This window comes from Rousettus aegyptiacus, unplaced genomic scaffold (genome assembly GCF_014176215.1).
Source record: "Rousettus aegyptiacus isolate mRouAeg1 unplaced genomic scaffold, mRouAeg1.p scaffold_m13_p_7, whole genome shotgun sequence".
NCBI classification, from domain to species: Eukaryota; Metazoa; Chordata; class Mammalia; order Chiroptera; family Pteropodidae; genus Rousettus; species Rousettus aegyptiacus.
The window spans coordinates 12453517-12478848 of NW_023416310.1; the positions used below are offsets into that span (position 1 = coordinate 12453517).

At 35.1% G+C, this 25332-nt stretch overlaps 1 protein-coding gene and 1 pseudogene across 4 annotated transcripts in view; one reads left to right on the forward strand and one right to left on the reverse strand.

The window, feature by feature from the left end:
* Positions 1-25332, reverse strand: part of ATAD2B (ATPase family AAA domain containing 2B) — a 105858-nt gene that overhangs the window by 18365 nt on the left and 62161 nt on the right. For 3 of the 4 annotated variants that reach the window (XM_016121749.2, XM_016121752.2, XM_016121751.2), the window contains 4 exons: positions 18578-18763; positions 11823-11958; positions 9700-9896; positions 6912-7071 (listed from right to left, as the gene is read on the reverse strand). In XM_016121749.2, the coding sequence (XP_015977235.1) occupies positions 6912-7071; positions 9700-9896; positions 11823-11958; positions 18578-18763 (679 nt within the window). The remainder of the gene's footprint in view (positions 1-6911; positions 7072-9699; positions 9897-11822; positions 11959-18577; positions 18764-25332) is intronic. The other variant, XM_016121750.2, reaches the window with a different exon arrangement.
* Positions 17018-17136, forward strand: LOC118605885 (annotated as a pseudogene).

The following is a 25332-nucleotide window of genomic DNA, read 5'->3' on the forward strand; positions in this document are numbered from 1 at the left end:
TAAATTAAAGCTACCATAAACAAAAAACTACAATGGACATTCTTAGTAGCCATATTTTCAAGCTGGTAACACAATGTTTGTAGCCAATGCTATACCACTACTGCCACTGGCTTTCTACCTCAACTTGAAAAAAGCTAAAAAAGAGGAGCGATCAAATATAAAACCGTGTACCTGGCACATTACTACTCTAAAACAACTCGAAGATCTTTACTTCTTTGGCTTTTTTAAACACACGCCTCCCACTCATATCGCATCCCCAACAAAGGGGGAAAAAGGATTGATGGATGGGGTGGAGGGGGTGGGTGGGGTGGGTGAGGTGGATGGGAGGCAAGGAAGGCTGAATAGACCAAAAAAAAAAAAGAATTCCATAAAAATTCCCCACTGGTCTGCAGGACAGGAAATTTATTCTAAAGAGCATCCGTATTTGATAAGGGAACAATGCTTTTTCATGTGCTTCATTATAATCCTTTTTAATTCAGAACAGTCTAAATTTATACAATGCATAAAGTAATATTAACAGATGTCTATGCCTTGGATTTTCATCTTTTTTAAGGGGTAGGGAAATCATCTTGGATCCTTATAAACGTGATGAATGTGGAAAAGGACATGTGTGTACAATTCTGGATGTGGTTGTTCAGAGACTCTCTCATGGACACCAGACTTAAAATCTTTGCTTTAAAATTATGCATGAATAAAGGCTACATATTTATCAATTCTTTTACTTTGTCTCACAATTTAATATCTTAACATTCTCCAAATCTGTAATACGTGAAAGTAAGATAAGCACACCAAAAATCCATAGACACTGGCTCTGAAGTCCAGACAGATCTCAATTCACTCAGTTATGCCATATACCATTTGTGGATTTATACATAAATTAGATAACCTCTCCGAGCTCCGATTTCCTTATAGCTACAAGATTAAAACATTACCACCTACACATGCCCTCAGTAAAAACTAACGGCTACCAGGACAAATTGATGAATATCTATAAAATTAAGTCACTACTTTTATGAAAGTAACAACTCTTTCAATCTGTCAACGTTTCTCTTATATTTGGGTGAACAGAAGTACATTAGACGATTTTTTCAATAAAATTATTATAAAAGATTGATATTTTAAGAAAAACTAATTTTTATGGGATGATTTTCATCTCAAATTATTTCCTAAATAAGAAATTTTATTATCTCATATCTGCATATATTTTTTTCTCCATTTTATAATCTCTAATGTTAAGATTCCTTCAGTTAGTATCTAACAAGAGAACTGATAAAACTTAGTCACTGACCACACTTATTAAGAGCTTAGAGTCTAAAAAAGGAATTAGGATATATAAACAAGAAACACTTCAGAAGAAAAAAAAAAATAAGCGTCTCAGTAAAGTCACACAGTGCTATGATGAAGGGGTTACTTATAACTGGAAGGAAATCAGAACAATCTTTTATGAGCACAGCATTTAATATTCCTTTAAGGATAAGTGGAATTTCAAAAGATATATGTGGTTTTATGAACAATGTACTTTAAAAAGCTTTCTTGTACATAAATTACACCTCGGTAAAATTGATTTAAAAAGAGAAAAATGCACACACTCCCAGTAGAGGCAGCACCAACAGTGACATCAGGCCTTCAGCTGAGACTATCTCCTGAAGGAGGGTTCCCCCAGGGTCCCTCTTCTCCTCGTTCTATGTACTGCCCGCGTGACCTCTTCGCTCCTGTATACTGATGACTCTAGCCACATCTCTGTCCAAACTTCTAATCTCTAGAACCACGTGTATGACTACTACTGTGCAATGTCTGCACTTTATCTGGGTGTACCAAAGGTTAACACACACTAACACATCCAAAATTAAACTTAGCGTACTGCCTAAAAGCCTATTTCTCCATTAGTTTGCTGCTTAGGTTCCTTAAAACCCAAACCAAACACTAAGGAGTCATTCTGCATTTCCATCGGTCATGCTAAACGGTTGGTCACGAAGACGTCTATGTTCAGCCTCTGCTGCCACTGTAACCGCATCTTAATTGGTCTTCCAACCTCCATCTCACCACTCCCTTGACCTCCACCCCAAAACTGATGCTGCCTATAACACTGTATACTCTTAAATGTAAACCAAGTCATATCGCTTTCTGCCTCAAAACCATCCAGTGGCTCCTTGTCTAGGGAACTCTGAAGTCCTTACACAGGATCAAAAGAAGACAGAACACTTACTGTCGCATTTATCTGTAGGACTCCCTGCAACGTGGCCGCAGGCATCTCACAGGCCGGAGCTACACATCTCCATGACTGGCCACGATTTACACGCAGAGAATATTTCATGAACGCACGCTCAGTAAATGGAGATGCGGCGACGAGGGAGGAGGATAAGATTTCCCACAGTGCGGCCACATCACTCTACTCCCCAGCCGCGTTCTCTCTCTCTACCCCTCTGTACGCTGCTGCTGCACCACCCTGGACACCGCCCCTCCAGCCTGGAGCGCGTGCCCTTCCTAATCTGCTCACCCCTAGGTAGTGCCTTCGCCTCTGTGCGCCACTCACACTGGGTACACTGTTTCTATCACGGACCTTACGAAACTGCAATCATCTGCTGCCACCTCAAGACAAAATTCATAATTGCCTTCTCTATACTATTTCTATGCCTTAATCATCTTTTATTATAATTATCAATAATTAGGTATCTATCATTCTGAGTTTTTAGACAGTAGGGACTGTGGCTTATTTATCTTTGTTTATAGACAACTGTTATGTTGTATGCTAAACTGTGTCTCCCCCATCCAACGAAAATTCATAAGCTGAAGCTCTAATGCCCAGTACCTCAGAAGGTGACTATATTTGGAAAAGACGAAACCTGGATACGCTAGGGCTGCGTGCGCACTGAGAAAAGACCACGTGAAGACGCAGCCAGAAGGCAGCCGTCCACGAGCCACGGAGAGAGGCCTCAGGGGAAACCAAAACTGCTGATGCCCCGATTTTGGACTTGTGGCCTCTAGAACTATAGGAGAATAAATTGCTGTTGTTTAAGCCGCCTGTGGTATTTTGTGAAGGAAGCCCTAGCAAACTAAGACCATAACATATAGTATAATGTTCGCCACAGAGTAATTATTCAATATGTGTGATCTGCCTCTATCTCAAGAGGCAAGGACTGTCATAGTCATTGTTGTATTCAAAGTACCCGGATCAGTAACTAGTCATGGGACTCACAAATACTGTGAAAGAAAATATGAGTTTAACTGAAACATAGCCCATAGAGGGCTCCAAAAACTAGGGTAAATCTGTGAGCTTTTTCTTAAGCACTTGATACAAAATAGAAGATTTTTACAAGACTGAAAGATTAGGGCTAAAATTTCAGCAAAATTAGCTAAATAACAGTATGTATATGAATGCTCTTGAAGGCCAGAGGAAGGATGTACATCAAGACAAAGAAAGAGTAAGAGTTAAACATATCATATGTCTATAAGATAATAATTAGGGTCAACTATTTGATACGGGTCACAGTTAGAACCTATAAATAAAAATTCTTCTGGCTAACACATGTAATTCCTGTCCACATCATCCTTAAGGGAGAGAATCTGGGTGAACACTTAAGCCACATGTATAGTTTTCAAAATGCTGGCTTTTGTCTTCTACGTATATGCTAGTTTTTTTCTCAAATGGCCATGTATTCTGCAAAACAACACTGTAAGCTTTCAAATACTCATGGGAGCTTGTAAAAGTAATACAACATTCATGTAATTTCCACTTGCTATACAACAGACCCCGAGGTTGTTTTTCTAATACATAACAAGTGGTTCTGTTGCTACGGAAAAAAAAAGCGGCCTCTTGACTAAAGATATGAAATAATCTGAACAGAATGAAAATCATGCTTTTGAATTATATCACACTTTTTGCATCTAAAACAGAGAAGGAGGAGAATTACAAGCATATCATGTGAGCTCTAACTATGAGATAGAGCCATGTTCTTTGACTATACAATTGCATTCTGTAGTAAAAGGTTATCATGCACCAGAAACCATTGCTTCTTTCTTAAAAGCAATATTATTTCAATGTGGTAATAATTAAGTTACATAATGGAAAAAAAAAATCTAGATTGATCTTCTCAACTGGCTTTCTCTAACCACTCAAATTCGTTTTTCACTATCAGCCCTGAGATGTGTTCCAAAATAGGATTGACTTTTAAATGTGATTCGGGGAATAGAACAAGCACAAGGTATAAGGGGTCATTCTAAAGCCAGCATGCAGGTACCTACTAAGAAAACAATTTATAACAATTAAAGTACAATTTAAACAATAATGATGATAATGAAAATAAAACTATGAACAACTAACCTTTATGGAACACTTACCGCATCCCAGGCACTATGCTAAGCACTTATCATATTTAGGTTGAACCATATGAACATGGCAATTTCATAAAGTTTAACCTAATATATCTTCTCATTTATTCCTTGCAACCAATGAGAAGAGCACTATAATTATCCCTATTTAGCAGATAAGTAAACTATAACATAGAGGATTAATCTTGATCAAATCAAAAAACCAGGAAACAGAACTGGGACTAAAGCCTCGGCAGAAGCCCAAAGCCCAGGCTCTGATGACCTACAACAGCTTAGGCAACCTCTGTGTCTTGAAAAACTAAGAGGATGAGGGCACAGGCCCCCAAGTACTCTCATAAATTACTCGAGGCCACTATACAGACAACTGTGCAGGCTGTACCCTCACCAAGGACCCTAGCGAGGGAATCAAGTGAGGCTGACATCCAGGCCTCTCTTCACAACCCAAACTGTGGCCCTGTTTTAGGATGCCCTCTATACTGAAGAGAGACTCTCACTCACACAGAATTGTTATACTGGTTAACAACGTAACAGTGGGGGAGAATGAGAGAAAATTTTAAGAATACAGGTAGAGTTCTAGAGATACTTATTCTTTGGTCAAGAAAGTTCACTTTAAGTAATTTATTTGAAGACAATGATTAAGGATGTACATAAAATTTATATTATACAGCTTTCCATCAGTGTTATACTAGAGGGACAAAATTAAAAAACTAATACCCTATCATTGGAACGATAGGGTACTAGCTATTATAATAGTATATCTATATGATTAAAATAATGTGGTGAAAGGATGTAAAGTACGGCAGAGGGAATATAGTCAATAATATTAATAACTATGTATAGTGCCAGGTGGGTATTAAACTTATCAAGGAATCACTTCATAAATTTTATAAATGTCTAATTACTATGCTGTATATACCTGAAACTAATATAAAATAATATTAAATGTCCACTGTAATTTAAAAATAAAAAATAATTTAAAAATAAAAATGGGGAAGAAATATATTAATAAACTTGTCACCAAATATATGAATGACAAAGTCTACAAAAATTATATTTTCATTTTAGTAAAAATATTGCACATGTATGTATTCCAGATACATGTAGGAGGGAGAGGAAGAAGAACATGAGGGAATGGCATGCTACATTCATCTTCTTTGTTTTTAGCTTCATAAATTTTTCTATGTGACATATATAATAAAAAGTCAGAAAGAAACTAAACTACAAGAGGCAAATGTTCTCTGACACAACATAAGAGCTGTTAGATCCCACATGCAGTAAAATTTTACTCTGCCTCTTGGAATTACGATACGTGATTTCCTGTAGACCACAGAAACATTTAATTTCATGTAGAAATGAGAAATCCCGGTCATTCTAACATGTGGCCTAAACTGAGAACAACTGCCCTTATATATACACATACATCAGAAAAGGTATTCTAAATGTCTTTAGATAACTGAAATTTAAATAAATCTTTAAAAAATAAAAAGCACCTACTATATATCACCTGTGGGGGGGTAGGGGGGACAACACAGAATTCTCGACAGAATGAAAAGGAGAATAACAGCCCCTGTCGACTGGGGACGGGCCTGGCACTATCAGCTTGGCCTCGTCTACTCTTGTTAAACACACAGTTTCAGAGAACACCAACTTCAAAAAAGGCTACTCTGTGACCATGATGGTTCGAAATAAAAACAAGACTACCCCGTAATCACGTCTATAGACAAAAGCATGAAGGCTGTCCTAACCACAAAAATATCCAAATAATCCAATTCTGAATAATATGAATGACTCCGCTTCTTTACAAATCACAGCTTTAGCCTTGTGCCATTCTTCTGGACTTCCAGGTTCTTATACCTAATCACAAAATCATTCCACTTCCTGAAAGCATCCAATCTGCTGCAAAGCCCTTTTTCCTTATATCCTCTGCAAAATCACTTAACATAAGTGCAAATCCTGTGAAGTTCTCCATTGATGATACAGTCTCTCTAGTTACAATAAATCAATATATCCATCTTGTTTAACTATAGGTAAATTCCTGAGGCTCTTCCCTGGAGGGCACAGAAAAGAGTCAGGACTACAGACTTGAGCACAAGCAGGGATTTGGAGTAAAAAAATAAAATTACATAAAAATACCCACAGTCTATAGAATAGATAACGTCTACCTAAAGGAGTCTTTTGGATATGTAAATTTAACCTATAATTAGTTCCCACTAATTCAAATTTCCCAGTGTTCAGCAGCACTGGTGATGCTGACTGAATTATAAATTTAAAATAAATCCTTAATTACTCAGGCTTCTACCTATCTGAATGAAAATAGGAATCTTAGTAAAAAAGTGAAAGGTGAATGAAGGAACTAAACTCTGAACATAATTCCTAAAATAATAAAATCCTCTCATTTAAGTACATTATTTAATAAACTAATAAAATTAATCATTTAAGTATATTAGAACCTCGCCAAGAGTCTCTAAATACAATAATGCCATTAAATCTATCTGTCTGAAACATAGGCATGTTTTAGTAGTTAAACTTCAAACTATCTTCTCAACGATCACCAAAGTCAACCTTGCCCCATGTGTCCTTACCTCCTGGGTCTTTATCTGGATTATACTCTAGAGCATTGCTACAGATGAGGTCAATATCTTTCAGGAAATCCTTAGCAGTCAGGTAATTATGCTTATCAATTTTAGTTATTACTGTTGATAGATCCATTGGTTCCTTGATTACTTCAAGGTAATCTGAAACCTAAAACAAATGGGATATTTTAATGAAAATTACTTCTGGTATCTCATACAATCTACTCATAAAAAAAAAATAAAAAATAAACCATAGTTAAAGATTAAATCTACATATCTAAGAAATAATTAGACAAGGATAAATTATAGAGAAATTTATGCTACTAAAGTTACTATGTCATACTTTCCATGAAAAGCTTCAGTTTCAAGTCATATCTAAATCAACTCTGAAATGTTTCTCATCTTGAAATATGAAATCAATTATGTCAGCTTTTTTTTTTTTTTAATCCTTTGGGTAGACCTGAGAAGAGAATGTATGGATAAAAGCACTAATAAGTTTCAATAAATGTTACCTTAAAAAAATTATTAAAAGGAAAATAAAAATATAGATATTTTTCATATTATTAGAGACGTTCTCTGGTAAATCTCTTTAATATCTTTAAACAAAAAAAAAAAAACGTACTTTTTTTTCAGTTTAGTGTGAATCGTTTCATGGAAAGTGTTTTCTGCTCCTTTGGAGTCATTACAAACATTTTGAGTCAATTATATAAAATAACTTTTGCCTTTATAACTAGTAAAAGATTTGCTGGACTTGTCCCCAAATATAAATAAATCTATAAGCAAAAAATAAATTTTGCTCTATGTGCAGATTTTCTGGGAAATAACCCAAAATAGGAGATATTAAGTCATGATTTGCCCAATAAATTATATGTTTTATATCACCTGACCAATAACAAGAGTTCTACCAACCTATACATTTATTGTCTTCCCCAATGCAAAATCAAGTAATTAGGTCTGATATGAGAGCAGTCTTAGAAATGTCCAATTAGTCCAGGATATATAATTTTATATTCAACATTTATTTTCTAAACCTTTGTTTTCTCTGCAGTGTGCTTTGGAACTTGATAGTTTTCGGACATTTCTAATTCATTATCCGAATATAAATTTTTGTGTCTTAGGTTATCTAAATCTTATCTTGTATTCCCCTCTCTATCCTTGCCGGAGACCCCTGTCTTCAGCTTTAAGAACAAAGAACCAGTACAGAATAAACCTGAGAAGAAAAAACAAAAGAGGAAAGAAAGCACAGCCCTTACATGAAAGTTTTATATGGCCAACAATTCCTAACCCCTTCCACTACTGTATCATCACTTATAAAACCTTTGCTCTATTACAGATGGTATTTGAAATCTGACGATCTCTTCTGGTTATAAAGGAAAAGAGTTTTCCTAGGCAAAGGCAGAGGAGGCTAACTTGGAGGGCAAGCCCCCATAGGTAAGTCAGAGTCCCAGATCCAATTTGAAATAATACATAAATAAACATTTAAAACAATCTTAAGAGTGGGCTGATAGTTTTAAGACTATCTGAAAACACCAGGAGGAAAAAAAATGCTCCACAAGTAGAAAATGGTATGTATTAACTTCAAAATCAAAACTGGCAAATCCTGTCATTCCAGTGGAAAGGTATAAGGCAGCTGTGATGTAACGTGAAGAATGTGGGCTTTGAATTTCAAAAATCTTGAGTCTTGGCTCTATCACTTGCCAAAAAGCTTGTTTCCTCAGCTGCATCGTAAAAATAATAATAATGACCTTGCAAGGGTGCTGAAATGATCAAATGGATAAACCTACGTGTTGTGGATAAAGACACAAATAAAATTATAGTCCCTTCATTCCAAAAAGGGGGGGGGGGGAGAGGAATAGATATTTTCAGACTTACTAGCAGAAAAAACATAAATCTAGTTCATTTTTCCTGTCATAGATGAGGTAATGGTTCCAAAGGAATCTGTTCAAGTCCAAAACTACAGATTTCACAAGGACGCAACATTAAACTGTGAATCATTTCATAATTCAAATTTTAAAAAAAATAAAAAATAAAAATAAAAACACCAAAACTGTTCAAACATGGAGTCTGAACTATAAGAAGAAGGCCAGTAAAGACTGTATTGTGTTAATCCACACACTATATTATCCCAGGATAAAAATTTTTAAAAAACAAACAAAAAAAACCCTTAATCTACAGTATTATAGTATATTCCAAATGGAAAATTTCTTATCACAAATCATGCTCCCACAAGGACACAAAACAATACACAAAGAAAGTGAGAAATTTTCCACTAGGAGCAGAGAACATCCTTGGAGAGAAAAATAATTTTAGCTGCATAGGATGTGCTTCATCTCGAATAGCACATTAGTCACAGGCATTTCCAAAACATGAGAGAAATTTCAGGTTTCTTAGTCACTTCCTTCCATAAGTATACGTAATTTGGGAAATGCTAATATTAACTAGTATCCTTTAGTTAATACCAGTATACTTTTTGAGAGCAGAATTTATCCTGGAATAAAAATAGTCTAGTATGGACATTTCGCTAAAGTTACTTTCAATCCTCTTCTTAAAGTGAAGAGTAAGAGATCACAACGATCAATACTAATTAAAAGAACATATAGAAATTGGTCACTAATTTCATCCGAGAGTCACCAGATGGTTGCTGATGACATTGATAGTTATCACATGGATTAAAATTTTACAGGCTAGGGGTAATATTCATCCATGCCTTTGCTTTTTTTCCTTCCAAAAAAAGATGTCAATATTTTTTTCTTTTAGCCAGTTCAACTTCACTGTTTGCACACTACTGAAACAAGACCTCTTCAATATCCACCGGTTTGCTGAAGATGTTAAAGCGTTTATCTGTGGCCAGCCTCTTGGTTACATCCCTGAGAAATAACCGCAACTCTCTTAAAGTATTTTCCTCCTGATCCTCCATCCGATTTTTTTCTGATTCTGATAATTGACGAGGTGGAGAAGGTAGTGCGAGAGGAAGCACTTCCATAGCACAAAGACCTAAAGAAAATAGAAGAAAATGTTAAGATTCTAACATGACAGGGCCTAGACCTCAATTATTTCTCTGGAATTCTCTCAAGATATCGTTGTAGAAAAAGGAGAGTTCCAAACATATGTGAACCATGCAAATCCAGCCAGTAAAAATTTTAAATGAAACCAAAAGTATGTTAGAGAATAGCTCGACCTTATAAAATAACTCACAACAGGACTCCTTTAAAGGGTAAATGATATGATTTTAAATAATTGTTTTGAAATATTATTTATATACAACTTATGAAAAATATTTCAAATCAACATAAATATCTTCAGGTCAAGTACTATACACTGACTTGCTTTAGTCGCCTTGTTAAAAAGCGCTTCTCAAAATGGGGTTGCTTTATATGCAGCAAAGTGAAGTGGGCATGTAAAATTCTTTGATCCTTCCTGTTCCCAAAAGAATTCTGATTTTAGACAAGTCTCCTACCCTCTTACTCTTAATCCAATACAGTAAGGACAGTAAGTGGCACCTTCTGGAAGCAAAATAAACAAGTAGAAAATAAAAAAGAATCCCAAAGACACTGAGAAGATAGAAAACCTAGTAAAGTGTTGCATATAAAATCTACGGTATTTACTATCTACCCTAAAAAAATAATCTTAAAAGCTAAAGTATTAATTTTTGAAATTGCAGTTCTCTAATTCCTTAAAAGGTTTTCCCGGTATCGCACGGAAACTCAGTATTAAAATTTTAAGGATTCTTGCTGATTTCAAACAGCCCCTAAGACACAAAATGAGTTGACAGAAGCAATTCAAGAAGAATTACGTTAACCCTTAACACAGAAAATTCAGCTTTATGGGACTAAAATATATCTAGGAGCATGCAAGACACTTCATTAAAATGAATCATTTTTATAATGAACTATTTTAAATACTGCTATTTAGATTAATATAAGGCAACAACTAATACTCAGAAGGTATAAATTCCATACTGAATTTCCCAAGGTTTCTACGGAGAAAAAAAAACTTAACTATAAGACATTGATAGGTGTTCATTTTTAAAACACTAAAAAAACATGGAAAGGAGCCATGAGAGGACCATAAAATTATTACTGTGTTGGATAATATAGCCAAAGAAAAACAAATGAGTAGAACAAATATGGAAAAGCAAAGACTTGGCAGAGATGGAAACTGTATCTAATATCCAACGAGAACACAGCTACAAGAAACAAAACAAGAGGCTTAAATTTTTTTAACAAACAGAATTGCTATTTTCTAGAAGAGGCTGAAAAACTAAGCAAGGGGATCTTATCTTTTCCACATCTTTAAGGTTAGGAAAAGTAACTCTTTTGAATGATTTAGAATACAGTCCTTACTTAATTCAGAATTGAAATCAGACAAATTCTGAGGCCCTCCGAAATCCATGAGTCCAAATCCTAATGCTTAATACAAAGCCATGACAGATTTCCGAGTGCCTAGTGTAAGATAGCTAATAATAATAGGTGCTCAATAAATAATTGAAAAACTAATCAAGAAGTAAAATAAAAGGCAAATGTTCTAATCAGCTCTCAGCTCATCAAATCTATCCTGGCCCACAAAGTAATCAGCACCACACGTGAGGTTCACAACCTGACGAAGTGGTAAAAACAGAAGTGAAGACTTTTTTTCTTTGACTTTTTGGGCCTCAGAATGTGAAATCTACCAAAAGCACATGGACTGAAGTGATCAGTAATAGTCACCTATCAGCAAAGCTTTCACAGTGAGGCTGTACTTCTCAAGCTCCCCAAGGCAGGTGAACACAAGGGCCACTTCCACATGTGTCATCTAAGATAAACAGAACCTGAAAAACTGTCTTCACTTCCACAAGGAAACGGTTAAGAAGAAGAAGAAGAAGAAAGGGCATTTCTTACCCCCGCCCCCACCCCATTTTCCTGAAGGCTTCAGAAACTTTACCAGTGTGTTTCCTTCGTGGTGGAGCCATTGATGCCTGATTGAGAATCAATTCTTGAAAAAATTTTCTTCTGTCTTCTTCAATAGGCCTTTGAATATACAAGACCTCTTCATACTGTATTCTAAAGATACACTTAACCTACACATACATACACACAAAGATATTAGATATAGAGAATTAAAAGCTTACATATTATACCAAATTACAATTTCTTCAATTTCCAGTACCATTTTTGATCTTTATTTAACATTCATGTGGGGTTAAGGTTAACCTAATCCTAAGCTATGCTGTTGAGAAGTTCAACCTCATGGACTAAACAAGAATGGAAGAATAATCCAGTTGCCCAAATCATTAATAAATTATACATATCTGGGAGAGTCAGCAGATAAGAGCAAAAAAGATAGTTGACTGTAATAGTCAGATGGCAACAATCTCAAAGGGCTTTTGCATATGAGCTGAAAAGCAATTACCTAGATTCTACAATGGAGAGCTGGAAAGATGTCAACGATATCACCTTCTTTTTCACTGTTTATGTGTACCTCCTCTCCTCTGGCTTCCCCTTCCTGGGCTCTTCCTATACCAAATCTATTCCATGGCATCCTCTAAAATCCTGGTTTCATGCAGATAAACTATTCCTTCGGTCTTTTCAGAGAATGCTCCACAATGACACCACCAACCATACAAAACTCACAATGGCAAAATTAAGCCCATCATTCTTATATCTTCCAGTTCCTGCCGCCTGGTGAAAAGAACTCTCCTTTGTTTACCTGCTCGATAAAGACTTTGGCCCAGAGGACCCCATTGCAAGTTATGCTTCTTAAACCCTCTTTACATCATTCACATTTGTCTACACACTTTATTTGATTTATATGTTTTTCTAGAATGTCTATTTTGCACTTCTGGACACCAAACTCCCTGAGAACAGAGACCATTTCTTATTTGTCCATTTTCCTGTATCTACCACAGTGCCTGGCACATAGTAATGCATAATAAGCATATACACTAAATGAGTAAAGCTTGTAGTTTTGGTCCCCAACTCACATTGAATTGGGAACTGCAATTAAAAAAGGGAAGAGGGCACTAATATAAAAAGAAGTAACAACCAGAACAACTTGGAAATATTAGATTAAAATTCAAGGCATCAGATTTTAGCCCAAATGTAGCCACACATTTCTGGTAAACTTTGGATAAGCCATTCAATTTGTTATGACTAACCACTTACTGAATTGAAGACTAAGAATTTCATAAATATTACTTTAGTCAACCTTTGTCACAATGAGGTATATAGGTGTCTCTCATTTTACAGATGAGGAAACTTGGGCTTGGAAAGGTTTAAGTAACTGGCTTAATGTCACAAAATGAATAAAAAGAGAAGACTAGATTATGCCCTTCCAGTATTTTTTTTGTAGACTACCTTCATGTACCATTTCCTCCAACCCTTTGATCTACGGTTTACTGGCCCTTTTTCAAAAGTTCTGCCAAGCAAATTCATCACTGAACACCCGTTATGTGCCAAATATAATGTCAGACACTGCAGTTACAAACTTGAAGAAAATATGCTTACTTCCTGCCATCAAGGATCCTAAGAGTCTCATAAGAAAGCACTGTAATACCACAGAGGTACGGAAACATAATAGAGGAGAGAGGTAGGGAAACATAGAGGAGACCTCGCAAGAGTGAAGAGGCATTAACAAGGTATAGCAGAAATAGCTAACATAAACTGAGACTTGATAAAATAAACAGAATACAATACCCTAGAAGCACCACGATTTTGTTCAAAGGTAGCAAAACATTTCATTTCTGTTTTAAACAGTCTTCCTTCTGAACATTTTTCAACACTGTGTTAAACTTGGTGAATACAAGACATACCAAGAATAAGTCTACAATAACCCTCTGATATTCTCGCGAGGTTATTATTACAAACAGCCATCATTTTATAAGTAGGCTAAATTATTTCCCTTCCAATTTACACCTAACTTATCTTCTGATGTTCCCAGGCTCAAACTTCATGCCACAAGAAGACAAGCCTTGTATTTATAATTCCACGAAAAAAAATCATGCTCTCTTTCACATTGATTCACACTGATCATCATACATGCTAGTCACTCTTTCCCAAACCATTTTTTAACTCTCCACTCAAGCCAATGCTTTCTGGGTGACGCTTTCTCAGATATACTTAGGTATACCTCCCTTGAAACCTTTTTTAAGCTCAATGATTTTTAGTAAATTAATTCAGTTGTGTGACCATCACGAGTCAGTTTTAGAACGAACACTTCCTTCACCTCCAAAAAGTTCCTCATGCCCATTTGCAGTCAATCCCCACTCACACTGACTCCTAGCCTGAAAATCACTGATTGTCTTTGTGTTTCGAGATTTGCCTCTTCTAGAAATTACATGTCATACAATCGGCTGTCTCGACCTAGTATACTGAGGTTTGCCCACACCACAGACTGTATCAGTAGTTCATTCATTTATTGCTGAAAATTATTTTGCCGTATGCATATACGGTATATTTTGTTTCCCCAATCACCAATTAATAAATTCTTGGCTTGTTTTCTCTATTATGAATAATACTGGCAGAAACATTCACAAAAAAGTCTTTGTGTGAACATGTTTCTATCTTTCATGCAGTTACCTGTGAGTAGACATGGTGAGTCATACAGTAAGCCTATTTCTAACATTTTACGTACTGCCGACTTTTCCAAAGTGGTTACAACATTTTACGATGCCACCAGCAATATACAAGGACTCCAGTTTCTTTACATCCTTGTCGACGCTTGGCATTGTCTGTCTCTTTGATTACAGCTATTCTAGTGGCTGTACAGTGGTATCTCATTCCTGAATGGCTAATGATACTGAAAATCTTTTCTCATGGTTTTTAGCCTGAGGGTACACATACTCTGAAATGTCTATTCGAATGTTTAGAGCCTGTTTTAAAACTGTACTCTTCTTTTTTTAACACAAATTTTTTAAAAAGCCACAACGTGAAACTGGCCGCTTGGCCCTGTTTGAGCCGCACGACCCGTGGTGTGAAGGACACGCATGCCCTGGCGCCGCCGTCTCTGCGCTCTAGCTCCAGGCGTTTCGTCCTCCCCAGCGGAAGCTCCGGACCCACTGAACACCGACTGCCCACACTCCCCTCTCCCCGGCCCCTGGCGACCACCATCCTACTTTCCATCTCTACGAATCTGACCACTCTAGGAATCTCATTTAAGAGGTATCATATACTGGCCCTTTTGAGACTGGCTTATTTCACTTAATATAATGTCCTCAAGGTTTATCAAAATTTCCTTCCTTTTTAAACCTAAATAATGTGACACTGTAGGTGTATGCCACGTTTTGTTTATCCATTCACCTGCTGACAGACACTTGTGTTGTTTCTACCTTTTGACTACTGTAAATAATACTGCTTTGAATGCAGGTGTACAAATAAATATCTGTTCAAATCCGTGCTTCCACTTCTTCTGAGTATATACCCAGACGTGGAACTGCTGGATCATGTGGTAATTCTGTTAAGAAATCACCATACCACTTATTTGCAATGGTCTGCACAGTTTTACATCCCCACCAGCAACATGCAAGGGTTCCGATTTTCTTTACATCCTGACCAACATTTGTTATTTTGTGTTTTAATGATAATAGCCATCCTAATGGGTATGATGTGGTATCTCATTATGGTTTTGATTTGCATTTCTCTATTTGAAAATATTCTCTCCAGGATATGCATATTTAAATATACTATTCTAATATCATTTCTATTATAAAACACAAAAAAATTTAAGATAATATTGCATTTGAAATAAAATAAATAGAAATTCTAATGTTTTTCTCAATATCCCAACCCAATGTCTTGAGTACAAACTCACTTTGGGGACAACTGGATTAGGAGAGATAAATACACAAAGAAACATTTACAAGAGAACATTAATGGGGCTCTAAAAGTTGAGACTGTCATTTTGTCCCACAGAAAGAAAGCAGTTTTATATTCCTAATAAAACATTAGTTCCATGGTGACTATTTCTTTTTTGGTTTTATTTTTTTAAACTGAATAGAAAACCTTCTCTTTTCATTTCTAAATGAGTTTATTTTCAAAAAGAACGGTAGCATTTATCACAGATTTAGAAAATACAGATAAGAAAATGAAAATTGCTGTATATATGCAAACACTATATATATAAGCACACACATATAGTCTTATTTTAAATATAAAAGTATAGCTATTTCTATATAAACTGGGATTATACCACACAGATTTATTACCTGTATTTTTAAACAATATATTCAAACATCCTTTTATGACATTAAATATTTTCTATATCAGTATTTTTAATGGTCTGATTATGTTTCATGGAAGGAATCTACAACTCCCATATCACGGGACATTTGGGTATTTTCCCATCTATGAAGGAAGGCTATGATACATACTATTGTATTTCTCATTGTCTGTGCTTTTTTATCTTTTTGTTTGACCTTGAAAAACTCTTTGGATAATTACCTGTAAATGGTATTGCCAAGCTAAAATGTATGCGCATACAGTATTTAAACCTAGTACTATGGACTACCATGAAAAGTTTAACTGTTTTTTATATCTGCCTATTTGATAGGTTAAAATCTGTATCTTACTGTTATTTTAACTTATCCACTGTATTATCTTAAATACACTCTAGTAACTACCATTTCTTTCTTTCAAAATTACTTGGTTTTTTACTACTCACTGTCTACTTCATTTCTTCCACAGGTCTGGCACTTGCTAGACCAACTATGGTTACCTGGTCTGCCAACTCTCTCTGTTTTCATCTACTCACCAAATACTTATCAGTATAAGCTAAGTATTACGCACTTCTCTCCCAGTTTGTGACCTAAACAGAGCAAGCACTCTAATGGCTAAAGTTAAAATGAAGGCACCGGGCAGGGGAGCATTTCCCACAAACAATTAATGTGACACGTGTCGTATGCCATCAGTACTCCACCCCACAAAGGTATCAGAGACAGCTACCTGGTCAATAAGGGCACAGAACACAGAAGACACAGGGGGGAAAAGGGCTGACATTTCAGGATTCAATGCTAAAAAATAAAAATATTTTAGCTACTAATTGAGGATATTGGTAAACAAATAATGAAAGGTTTAAATTTATGAAAATACAGCTACATTAAAAATGTGTGTGATGTAATGTGAGCTATGAAAAAACTAAACCAAGTCTACAGCCATGCTATCCTGAACAAGCCCGATCCCGTCTGATCTCAGAAGCTAAGCAGGGTCGGGTCTGGTTAGTACTTGGATGGGAGACCACCTAGGAAGACCAGGTACTGTAGGTCTAAAAAAATTAAAAAATAAGGGATTGTAAGCTGACAAGGTCCTTGCAATCTGTAAGGTCAAGTAAAAGCTGCCTCATCTTAAAAAAAAAAAAAAAAAAAAACTTAAACCAACATATGCAAATAGACAAAGGAGTGAGCAAAATTTAAACTGCTGCATCAAAATTTTGGGTTCATAAGACTTATTTACAAATTTTTCAAACAATATCAGGGAAACTTTGGGTAATTATATATTCCTAAATGGAATCCTTAATCATTTCAAATTTTCTTTATTTCTTATAAAATAATAATTGGTAATGAGAATTTAATTTTAAAAATTAAATTCTAAGTTATGTCTAAGTTCAGTCCATTCTTCCAAATCAATTTCAAATGCAAACCTATTTTATAATACTAACACCAAACATTTCATAGCTCTGTGATTTCCAAATAAATTCACGATACTGTCATACCAACAAGCATGTCTATCATCCATGTTTCTTGGATGTGAAGCTATTCTAGGTTCAAATACTTATCTAAGATCAAGAAACTAGTATGTCAGTACTTTTATTTTCTGACTCTTACTACATACAGCATTCTACTAAATGGTTTAACCCCTACGATAAAAAAAAAAAAAACATTTGATTAATGATCTTCAAATAATAGCAGATTCTGAATAACCAAAAATAAATTATTCTAAATTTATTTTTCTTACAAGAGGGGTAAGTTGTACAAATGCACTTTAGCAAGATAGGTAATAAGCACTGAAACAGAACGAAAGAACTCAGTAAATACCTTAATTATAAAATTCTACATAATCAAGATTTATATTATAGCATTTACAACATGCAAACTGTGTCACCTGGGCAAAATATTTCTAAATATAAACTGTGTCACCTGGACAAAATATTTCTAAGTATTTCTAAAGGAGAGTATTTCAATATCTAGTAAACTCAGGGTGTTAAAACAATTTCTTTAAAATCAATTCATACATATAAGTTGATCTACTAATTTTTTTTCTAAAACAACTGTGATTTTATCTTTGATTATAATATTTTAAATATGAGTTGACTTTGAACTCAAAAGCTAAAAATCAGATTAGAAAAATACATATAATAATACACAAAGATACAAAATATACTCAATGATACAGTTAAGCACTTCTCAATAGGTGAGCTAGATAGATATAGATCGGTAGATATACACACACACACATACACGTTGAGTTCTGGTCTAAGCATGAATTATCTCGATCTTCACAATAACACTGACTATATTGCTATTATACCAAAAAAAGAACCTGAAACATAAAACATTAAATAACTTGCTCCGGTCACGTGACTAATAACTGGTACAACCATGACATGAATCTTGACAGTACTGACTCTATGGTAATTAAAATGTGTCAAATCTACAAGGTTAACTATTTTTAAATAATCTAATAAAGATAAACATAATCAGTTCTTACCTCTTCAGGCAGTTCACTGTACATGGTTTCAGAGGTAGACAATAAAAATATAGGTGAAAATGATGGTATATCTTGTAGCAAAGTCAGAAAGGTAGCTCTCACAGTTTCACTGACAGCTTCCCACCAATCACCAATGTGAGGCATGTAAACAATACTAGGTACTGTTCTTCGAGCTTCACGAAAAATCTAATTAAGGAAAAAACTGGAATTAAAAATTCAAATTGATGTTACTCTATAGTCTACCCAGTAAGCCCAAATACAAGAAATGTGTCAGGCCTGTTATTATAATTATTTTCAGCAAAATATTTAAGTGATGCACGAGCCTTACAAACAACTTCTATCTACCCTTGTCCCACCTAAAGAAAGTATTTTTTGCCATTTTATTATTCTTATTCGGTATGTATGAAAGGTATCGAATTGCTCCACTTATCTATCACGTAAAGATAAAGCAAAACGCCACGGTAAAAGATGCCGCCAATGAAGAGAGAAGCCTGCATCTGCACGTCAGCTGAGTGACATGGCAAGCGCAAAGAAGAACAGGACGCCCACACACTTGTGTGCATCGCCTAAAATCACCCAACGGGAATTAAGCAAACATTTTAAACAAAACGTACCATCCCAGACTTAAAATTAAGTCTAGGAACTACTTCTTTACCTCCTATTACCTTAATTCGTTCTTCAATTCAAAATGGTCACAAAACACTCTTACATCTCTAAAGAGCTATAAATATATTAGCAAAAAGCTCTGAGAGACTCCTATTGTCAGAAAATACAAAATAGTTTCCTCAGGTGTGAAAGAGTCCTAACCATAGCTTCAGCCGCACTCCGCCAACACACACCAGAAAGGGACAGGTTGGCCATTAGTGAGCTAGCTGCCAAGTAAAACTGTGGCCCTTTCCCTATATGCCAACAACAGCTCAACAGCCCATCAACAAATTCTCACAGGTTAATGACATCTCTTCGAGACTTTTAATAAGTGTAGGGATAAGTGTGAAAATCAAACTTCTTTCAATTTGAGAATTCTATTTCTAAAATTCTCTATTTTTCCTTATTTTAAACAAATTTCAATTACTCTATGTAATGTATAAGGTATAGAAATAAGAATCTAATATTTAATGTGATTAGGATTATCAGAAATGTTCCTAAGAATCCAAAGGATTATTTTTCTTTAATGAGTAAGCTTACCAGTTGCATGAATTTTTCAAATGCTTTATTTTATACAACTTTAAACTTCTTGTATAAAATAAAACATATTGCCAATTTGATAATGAACCAGATGAAAGATGCTCAAATAAAATGTTTCCCCCAAATTGGAATGTAGATGTTATGATCACTCACATCAAAAGTAATATTTGCTCCTTCCCTTCCTTTAACATTTGCATATCCACCAATCCAGAACAGTTGTACAGTACAACTCCTTCAGGACTCTCAAATTTTGACCTTTTCTGCAAACACGCACCCTCTTATCCTGGATCTTGAAAATCCAAGGATTATTGTTTTCCAAAAGTTCTTGTAGAAGATTCATAAGAGAAAAACAAGCATAAATATCGGCAAAAAGAAGGAACCGCACAGCAGCACACAGGCAAGTGAGGCATTTGATTCTAAAAAAAAAAAAATCATCACATGCCACCCAAATCAGGCATGGTACACAGAAGACAGAGACCGATGCCGTTTGTCGCTTTCCCACTCCCACTGTGTGCTGGTATAACTAGGGGAGAGTCAGCAGGGGGAGAGAGGTGGTTACATGAAAAAGACTAACGAGGTATACAGCTCACTGAGAACCCTCACCAAACCACCTGATTCCATCATGCAAGTTACCACGTGCGCAGGGAGAAATGCGAAACCCATGCCTTTTTAAAAAATGAAATTCTGCCTTTCATTCTAGTACACGTAGGTTAGGTTTTCTAGGAAAATGTGTTGCGAACATCTAACTGCTAACAAGTATCAAGAAGTATGGGCAAAGCAACAGAAGGTTAAGTGATAATAAAAACTTTACAGAGCCAGAAGTTAAATAATGCAGTACTACAGGTGTTTTAAACTTATTTACAAAGCTGAACTAGGTACATAAATATTGCCAACTCTAATAGAGTTGAGGTTTTTTTTCAAATTTCTTTTCCTAAGCCTTTAGAGAAAAAATAACCTTAATTTCTAGAAAAATGTAAAAGCACTACGTTTTAAAACGAGTTTTCTTTTTAACTTCTTACTATGTGGTACCCTCAGAATTAAAAATAAACTTTCATATTTTCTTCAAATATATATAGTCAACCTGTTCTAATTCTCCAGTTTTGGTAATAAAAATTCAAAAAGTATAGAGTCTGAGAATGGTATTTAAAATTCAGGAAAAATGTTTAATCCTATTGTGATTTTTCTATAATGTAAAAACAGCTTTTCGGCAATTTGCTGATAACTTTTAAAGTTGTGTAATAAGATACGCTATGTGAAATCAATTAACCAGATAATTCAGAGTAGAAAAATAAAGCCTATTTTAGTGAAGCGGCAACTATCTTGAGAACAAGTGATGCCATTTGATAACTAGAAAAATACTCACCTACAGGGTGTCTTGGATTGGTGGATGTGCAAGGTGTAGTAGAAAACAGAAAAACTGTTATAGAGAAAAAAAGACAGTAGGCCGAATTACTGAACCAACCGTTTCAAAATACCTCTGACATGACCAGCACTCTTGCACAGATAAAATGAACAAGCACTAGTGTGTGTGAACTGTTCATTTTGATTCTTTAAACAATATACTCTATTTCTTTCTGGACTCTTCTTGCCCCAGACATCATGGTCCCTTATATAACATTTTTTTAAAGTTTATTTTTTAAAAAAATCACAAACCACTTCCTCTATTAAAGTTATGAAAGGCAAAAATTCAGGCCACTGAAGTTAGAAGTATCCATTTAAGGAGGCACTAGTAATATAAACGGTACCTACATTTACAAGAGTCCTTATCATCTCAAAGCTAAACTTTCAATTCAGTACTTCAGCTGCCAAATTAAAATGTTCATTGCATAAAAATGTACTATATTTTAAAAATTAAGAATAAATGACCCATAACAAGCCATCTCCTTCAAAACCTGAAACTAGAATATTTTAACTGCAAATGTGAATAAAGCAGAAAACTCCAAGCCTGTACGGCTTTCACTGTCCTCAAAAGGGGCTATTTAAGAAAGAGGAAAACAACTTTTTGTCTTCGATAAACTACCAAAATTTGTCTTGGTCACCTTACAGTATTATGAACGTGAATTTATAAGTCTTTGCAAAGTGAACTATCTTGGGGGCTAAAATAGTCTCAATTTTTATAAAAATTTTAAAGCACTATTAAGTTTATTTAATTCCTTATACCATGCTATCACAAAATATTTTTTAAAATATCTAGATTACTAGTAACCTTATTCCATATATATCATTTCACTCAATCTATATTCTATTCACCTAAGATTTATTGAGCATCTCTGTAAAAAGAAGGCACTGTCTGGGATAAGAAGATTCAGGATTCAAGAAATAAAGTGCCAAATTTTTTTACAAGCACATAAAATAAGCCTGTTATAAAACACAACTATACTACAGTTTCTGAATGATAGTTGTAATAAAATTCAACATTTTATAAAAATTAAATCACCCAATTTTTTTTTTTAATAAAAACTGCCTAAAAACTTCAAGAATTTCTGTAAATGTGGTACACTCTGGACCAGGATAATTTAATTTGTTTACAACTCAAAAAAGAGAAAAAAAAAAAAAAGCTGTTGCTATGGTAAAACACAGAAAGCCATGTGCACAAACACAGGAGTATCCAAAGTATACACAGACGACTGTGGAGATCCAGAAACCTTTTGGCACAAACACAAGAGCATCCAAAATAAATACACAGGTAAGTATTTTAATTCCTTAATGCTACTTAATCAAAGAGAATTTGCCTTGAGAATTACCAGATGTAATTTCTTTCTGGGGAAGAAAAATATTGAAATGTTCACCAAAAAAAACACCTTATTATCCATTTAAAATTATTCATAACATGGTGTAATGACCAAACTCCAAAGCTTTTGACAGACTATATATAAATTTATCAATTCACACACTTTTATATTAAAAAAAAAAAGATAAAATATAACTCAATAGCTTTTTTTCCTGTCAACAGCAGAAATAATACAAGAGGCAAGAAAAATGCATTTGAGGACTTCAGAAAAGGGGAATCATAGTTGTCTTTTAAGGGTGTTAATACAGATGAGTATTTCACTACAAATGCTAACATCTTTGGCCTTGTTGTAGGGCTCCATAATCACTTGTGAACTTAATGGGACGACAAACCTTCCAACCTACACCACGGTTTTCTATTCTCCTTCCGCAGCCTTTGGAAGACTATGAAATGCTCAGTATTGTATACACGTGTGTGTACACACACACACACACACACACACACACACACACACACGCACACAGCCACTTTATGAACTCTGGCAACTGTTTCAGTAAAAAACGTCTAACTAGTGTCCAATGATCAGCTCAAGTACTAGAACTCAAAATGAGATCTACTGAAGACCCACAAAAATAACACCTGGAATGTTTAAAGTGCAGATTCCTGGGGTTCGCCCCAAATTTAACTAATCAGAACCTGGGTACAGAGCCAGAGAATCAGAAATTTTACTAAGCATCCCCAGAAGATTCCTATGCTGACTAAAGCTTTAAAAAAGAGAGAGAGAAAAAACTCTACAGCAGACACTAACTCCTCTATTACTTTTCACCTAATCAATAATATTCATCAATAGCTGAGGTGATCAGAAGAGAGAGAAGTTTTGTCATATCTATGCTCGTGTGTGGGTATGTTTTAAAGAACAAAGAATTAAACATGATTCCCACAGTACAAAGAAATATCAATAGGGCTCTTTCGCCTTTCCATCTTATCACACATATTAATACAGCCCTGTAAAGGTGATTTAAGACTTCTTTCCTTGAAGATTACCTTCCATGTTCATGTTACAGTGTTTAGTAACCAATTTCAATTTATATTACATATCTTATAGGCTGGGGAAAAGAGCAGAGCACAGAATAATTTGCCACAGACTGAACCATTATGTTCCATATCTATTTAGAGATAATCCTGCCTACAGGAGGACTAGCTCCCAAGAGAAGTTAGGCAAAAGAAAAGAATTATAGAAGTATAGAGAAAAAAGGTTTTTAATCTTTCCAGCACCTGACTCATGTACTTTCTCCCCTAAGACATCATACCTACTTATATCCAGGCTTGCCAATCTCCTTTATAAATTTAAAACAAAAATCCTCAATCTCATTATATCATAGCCTCTCTTCGAAGATTTTTTTAATAAAAGTATTATGTTTATGCATTTAAAATAATTTTAAATATGCACTATGATACAAATAATCAGAGATTAACCAGGACAGTTTATCTCATTTCTGGCCAGTGTTCAGAAGTCTGAGCTTTGGCTTCTATGACTACGAAATTCTGACTCAGTTTCCTGGAAAACTGGACATCCAGGGAATGGTCACTCAAGAGTAAGCTCTACATCTAACCCAGAAGCTTACAGGTGAAAGCAGAGACGAGATATCTTGATGTACTAGGTACAGAGTGATAAAGCCAACACAATAAATGGGCTTTTGTTATTTTTCTACTACAAAGTGACATCTTCCATCCTCTCCATCAACATGACAAAAAAGGTAGTAAAAGCCAAGAAACATGAAAGATCAAAGAGTACACAGTTAAAATTCAAATTTATCCCAATAATGGCAAGTAGGATTCAGGGAAAAAAATCCTAGGATCCCAGCAACATTTAGTTTACTACAATGCTTCCTAAGTATTTCCATATCTCACATTAAGGCAATAATATATTTGTGAATATATACACATATTAGCCATAAGGAATGATAGAACACCCTCTCACTTTGAAAATGTTTCCCTTTCAGTGTGATTTTCTTTCATTTGCTTGATACTGTCAAACACACATGTAAAATGAAAAAAATATTCCAAACAGCACAGCAGAGTGCAAACTAAAATCACAAATCCTCCAAATTCCTTCCCCCGAGCCAAAGAAATGATTATTAACAGTTTTTTGGGGGGTATTCATAGATAAAATTTCCACTTACACACAAGCATGAATATATTTCTAACAGTTCTTTGCATAAAAGAAAATGATCATAGTTAGATTTACAACTTGCTTTTATCACTGATATTGCCATAATCTTTCCACATCAGCCTATGTAAATCAACTTCATTCTTGTTAATGACTTCACAGTATTTCTTTGTATATGATGATGTATTATAATTTATTTCAGCCAGTATATCATAAAAGACATTTAGTTTGTTTCTTTTTGTTTGGCAATTTTACACAATGCTGTGATGAATATATTTGTACACTCAGCAGCGAATACTTATAGCCAATATATCTTTAGGGAAAATTCTTTAATGTAAAATTCCCAGGTCAAAAAGTGTATGTACTTGAAATTTTAAAAGACAGTGCAGCATGCACGGCTTCCCAGTCTCAAGCGGCTGAGTGAGACAGAGGCTGGGGCAGCAACAGATGCCTTTTAAAGGGGCCGCGTCCGCGAGCTGATTTTCGACCTGCTCACTGAGCACCAGCACCCATTCGGCTGCGGGGACACCAGGGACTTACAGGCAGTCACTGTCTGAGTGAGGGCCAGGCGAGACTTGCTCAGCACAGAAGTGCCGGTGCTGAAGGAATTTATCACCACCAAGCTAGAATTACAGGAAATGTTGGACGGACTTCTTTAAGAAAAAACAT